Genomic DNA, 4,596 nt, shown 5'->3' with positions numbered 1-4,596 from the left:
GCCCTGCTTACAATTAATACTATGGAACAATTGCTTTTGCACTGGGGCGGGGACAACATCCGGAGCTGCTCGTCCGAACAAATGGGGACAAAGTAGGTCCGGTAGCCTATCTCGAGAGAGAAAGATGGTCCAACTAGCTTTAAAAAATATCAAAGCATGAGATAAGAATTGGACTTTACTCATCGAAAATTACATAATTTTACACAATCACTAAACACGAGTGGCTACATCGTCCTGGCCATGTCTGCTGGCCTTAGAGGAGAGAAGAGAAGCCGAAGCATCGTATGCTGCCTCATCACTGCCGTGAGAGTGAGAGGCGACCTTACTGTTCATGTACACCGCATAGATAACCAGCTGGATGCCTCCCAAGAAGCAGCCTGTTCCATTAGGGACCTGCATGCATGAAGATGGTTAACATTCTGCCATGTTCAGTAACCTAATTAGGTACCCCTATAAGACATGTAAGTGCTTCTTAATTATCTTACCCCAAGGAAGACATCTTTGTCGAGTATGGCATACGTGGCCCAGACCCCTCCATTGAGGAAGAGGAAGAAGGAGAGGAAGAAGGGCATGTACTCCACGCTCCTTGAAGCGATCACCCTTCTCTGCTCCGCCACAAATTTACACACGTTTTTCAGGAGCAGACCCACGGTTGAGAGTGAATTATTAGCGGGGCAGACGGACAAAGCGACGTGGAAGTGACAACCAGGCCCGCGAAAACGAAAACAGCCCGTGCAGCTGGCCGGCCTTTTCAATCAAGCTCCTGGCCCACTTGCACGTACTCCCTCCGTTCCGAATTACTTGTCTTAGATTTGTCTAGATACGGATGTATCTAGCACTAAAATAGTAGCTAGCTATGGCTGAGAGTGGGCATGCTAATATTCATCGTTGTCCGGATGACAGTGATGATATGCACGTAGCCGTGAGCTAAAGGAAAGAAAATGAAATCTGTACTGCAATTCGCCAACTACTAATAATTATTCGCTAGGTCCATGCAGCACAAAGATATCTGTCGGCCAGCTACTGCTTTGGCTGGCCGTTTCCTCTGAAAATAGTAGTTCAGCGTCCAATCAAACAAACCCAACATGAGATCTCCCGGCCAAGAAAATAAAATAGAAAGTTTAGCATGGCATCCATGCTTTGCGTATATGTAATGTGGTGGATATATTCCACATATAGTGTTTCCACCTATAGTTTCTTATAAGACGACTTACATGTCTATCATATTTGTTAAATGAAGGTGTATGAGTTGACCTACACATACATATGTATAGCATGTCTCTTGTCTGGACACAAGGTGTACACATATCGTACTAGAAAGTGTTGGCTAGTGGAAACTGATATATAGTTTCACCAAAACCTTGAGTATCCCAACGGAATCGCTGCCTCACGAAGTCACGATGTGTGTGTATGCATATGATTAGGCATGACCCGATAGTGTTGTGGCTGCATGCATCATCCAGATGTAGAGGCCGGGGGTCTTCCTCCTTTTCAAAAACAAAAATGACCCGGTAGTGCTTTCCCACGTCCAATAAATAAATATCTATTTGCGTAAAAAGGATCAATTTTTATAAGCATTAGTTATTGTATATACCCCACAATATATAGTTTTGTGGGTGATTGTTAGTACATTTTATTTTTCTACTCCCTCCGGGAAAATACACTACGATGCCACCTCAAAAACTTGAGCCTAACTTTGACCACATAATTTACTTACACAATATAAGTTTTTTGTTGCAAAAACAAACATACCATTTGACTCATGTTTCAAAGATGTTTATATTGGTATAACTTTTGTAGTGTTTTCAAAAAAGGAGAGTTTAGCTCCGACCTCTGCATCTTCCGAAGCACACATTCATACTTTTGGAGTACTATACAACTTGAAAGAAGATGTTTATGGGTGTTGTTTATATTTAGGGATTATTTTTTGCTGGAAAATTACAGCTAGTACTACTTAAAATTGAGTAGTTTTGCTCTTAGCATTGTTGCAAAGCGAGTTATTTGCTAGGACTTAACTACTTAAACAGTTATTTTCAATTACATATGTCCTTTAGAAAATAAATTGCCCACGTAGCGCAATTAGACACCCCATATCTCAAGGCCTCTCTACGTCAGTCACCGGAACAATAAAAAACAGAAAATATTTTAAAAAAAAATTCATCGCAACCCAGTACATATAGAAACCTAAATAGCTAAGTAAAGTATGGTGACCAATTTATTTGTTAGTTGAATGACCTTACCACGGCAGCGAGTGGGGACCCGTACATGAACACGCTAAGGCATGCACATATCAAGCCAATAACCATGATTTTCATGTCCAGCCCACCAATGGCAAATGTTGTGGCCACGAAAACGACCCCGAAAAATCCAATGTCCAAAGCTGCCACCAACTTTGCAGTTTTAACCTGTAAAATTAAGGACATTCGCACAGCTAAAGTATATCATAAAGTTACCAAAAAGAAATACACAATGATGAAACTACTCTTAGAGTAACTTGAAAAAAGGTAAAAAATAAAAACCACATTAACACAAGTGAAATAAGTGGGTCGAAAGGGAAAGAATGCGACTCAACAGAACAATTCATATGAAAGATATGTTGCGAGTAAAGATGGCCACTGCTTAAATAGTTTAGAGTATGAAATTACCTGAGCAAACTTATTGTTCCCTTAATGGGGAAGCAACTAACTCGGACAAGACAAGCTACTCCAGATAAAGGGGAAGCTACTCCTATAGCTCCCTTAATGGGGAAACGTTTAATTTTAACCAAACAATTTAGGGGATATAATCCTGATTGTACTCCTAGTAATACAAATTCATGTGCTCAAGAAAAAACACTACTTCCTCTCATCCGAATTAATTGACGCAATCTCTATACAATGCCCATTTTACATCATTCGGATCGAAGGGAGTAGTACAAATTCAGAAGGTTGCGTCAATTAATTCGGATCGGAGGGAGCAGTGCAAATACAGGAGCAAGTTGCTATCTAAAACGATACAGATGGGTTATATATTTGTAGACCGTGTGGCCTCACGTACGTACCCTTTTGCCTTTGTCGGCGGCGTAGACGAGGAAGAGCACGAGGTAGATGGTCTCCATGACGGCGCCGAAGCCATTGACGGTGGCGACAAGCAGGCCGTCCGGCTTGGTGAGGCCGTAGTAGAGCCATAGCAGCGTGTTGAGCAGCGTGAGCACGTACGGCGCCGCCTCGAAGTCCTCCGTCGACTTGCTCCTCACGATCCTCCAGAACGTCGGGCTGCGCGACCATATACGCCGGTAACCAGCCGTGTCAGCAACAAAGGAGACAAAAGAAATGCTTCCGCAATTTTACGTATAAATGCATGGATGAACTGGTCTGATTCCCTTCTTACATGGGAGAAATGAAGACCAGAACCGAGATGATGTTCCCTGCAGCACGCAAAGATCCAAGCTGTACGGTCAAACAACAAAGAACCAAGAACAAATAGATGTGTGTGTGTGTGTGTGTGTGTGTGTGTGTGTGTGTGTGTGTGTGTGTGTGTGTGTGTGTGTGTGAGAGAGAGAGAGAGAGAGAGAGAGAGAGAGAGATTCAAGGATGCATGCGCATACCTATGACGCCGATGATGAAGAGAGTGGAGTTCATGGCGTGCAGGCGCAGGTGGCAGCTAGCCGATAAAGATAAACCCGGCTGCTCCGGTGGAAGGGAGGAGGAGGAAGAAGAGGTGCATCAAACCTAATGAGGAGGACAAAAGGACGGACGACCTCCTCCAAAATAAAAGGACATCCACCCCATGGCCATCGGACAGCACAGCACAGCAGGACCAAGCCTGCGCCTGTGCTGTATGAGAGAGACAGGAGGCCACGAATTGAAGCTCGATCTGGTCCTACCTACTCCCTCCATCTCAAAATATAAGAACGTTTTCAACATTAGCATAATATTAAAAATGTTTTTATATTCTGGAACAGAGGGAGTACGTAGTACTCCTCCTTCCTCGTGCAACATGGGAACAGTACAACTTGTGAGCAACGCCACCGGCCGATCCGGCTGACCGGCGTGCTTATTTCCCCCGCCTTTGTTTTCTAGCTTTGCAATTATCTCCGTTTTCATTTGTTCATCTTGGCCGACCGTGCCTGCCGTAGGTCCTTGGTTCATTTCCGTTCTTTCTTGAGACCATGTCATGTTTGTTTGTGCTCTTCTCTTCGCCTTCAGTTTGATGTTTGAGATTACGATCTGAATGCAATTTCACGTGTTACTTCAACTTTTTGTTGTCCAAAAAGATAGGGGAAATAATCCACCGTCTGTCCTATGAGATCTTATAGACTCTGATCTGTGAGAGACTTGTGCGAAAATGTTTTACGGAACCATGGTTCAGCCGAACCTACGCTCGATACCATTAATTTCTAGACACTATTCATAAGGATTCATGTATTGTTGATTAGAAAATGCAGTTGACATGCATGTCTATTCATAAGGATTCATGCATGGTTGATTAGAAAATGCAGTTGACATGCATGTCTATTCATGAGGATTCATGCATGATTGATTAAAAAAATGCAGTTGACATGCATGTCACAGATCCACATGGTTGATTAAATCGTACAACATGGACCATAGGTTC

The 4,596-nt window shown here is 43.1% G+C and overlaps 1 protein-coding gene across 1 annotated transcript; it reads right to left on the bottom strand.

Moving 5' to 3' along the window:
- Positions 1-114: 114 nt before the first annotated feature.
- On the bottom strand, positions 115-3,746 carry LOC119298973 (bidirectional sugar transporter SWEET17-like). The gene is made up of 6 exons (XM_037576283.1): positions 3,587-3,746; positions 3,370-3,406; positions 3,041-3,254; positions 2,241-2,405; positions 486-605; positions 115-393 (listed from the first exon to the last, which is right to left on the bottom strand). Exons 1-6 carry the CDS (start codon positions 3,618-3,620, stop codon positions 211-213), a joined length of 753 nt encoding a protein of 250 aa, XP_037432180.1. The 5' UTR covers positions 3,621-3,746; the 3' UTR covers positions 115-210.
- Positions 3,747-4,596: the final 850 nt, after the last annotated feature.

This window comes from Triticum dicoccoides, chromosome 5A (assembly GCF_002162155.2).
Source record: "Triticum dicoccoides isolate Atlit2015 ecotype Zavitan chromosome 5A, WEW_v2.0, whole genome shotgun sequence".
Classification (NCBI taxonomy): domain Eukaryota; kingdom Viridiplantae; phylum Streptophyta; class Magnoliopsida; order Poales; family Poaceae; genus Triticum; species Triticum dicoccoides.
The sequence above is the reverse complement of the archived record's forward strand: the minus strand, read 5'-3'. Positions and strand labels throughout refer to the sequence as shown.

Bases quoted from the DNA above. Each gene is read 5' to 3' on its own strand.
- LOC119298973 (XM_037576283.1), bottom strand. From the start codon at position 3,620: ATGAACTCCACTCTCTTCATCATCGGCGTCATAG. The intron at 3,407-3,586 runs GTATGCGCATGC...TGCGTGCTGCAG, and splicing joins CTTCATCATCGGCGTCATAG to GGAACATCATCTCGGTTCTG. The intron at 2,406-3,040 runs GTACGTACGTGA...TTAATTTTACAG, and splicing joins CCGCCGACAAAGGCAAAAGG to GTTAAAACTGCAAAGTTGGT.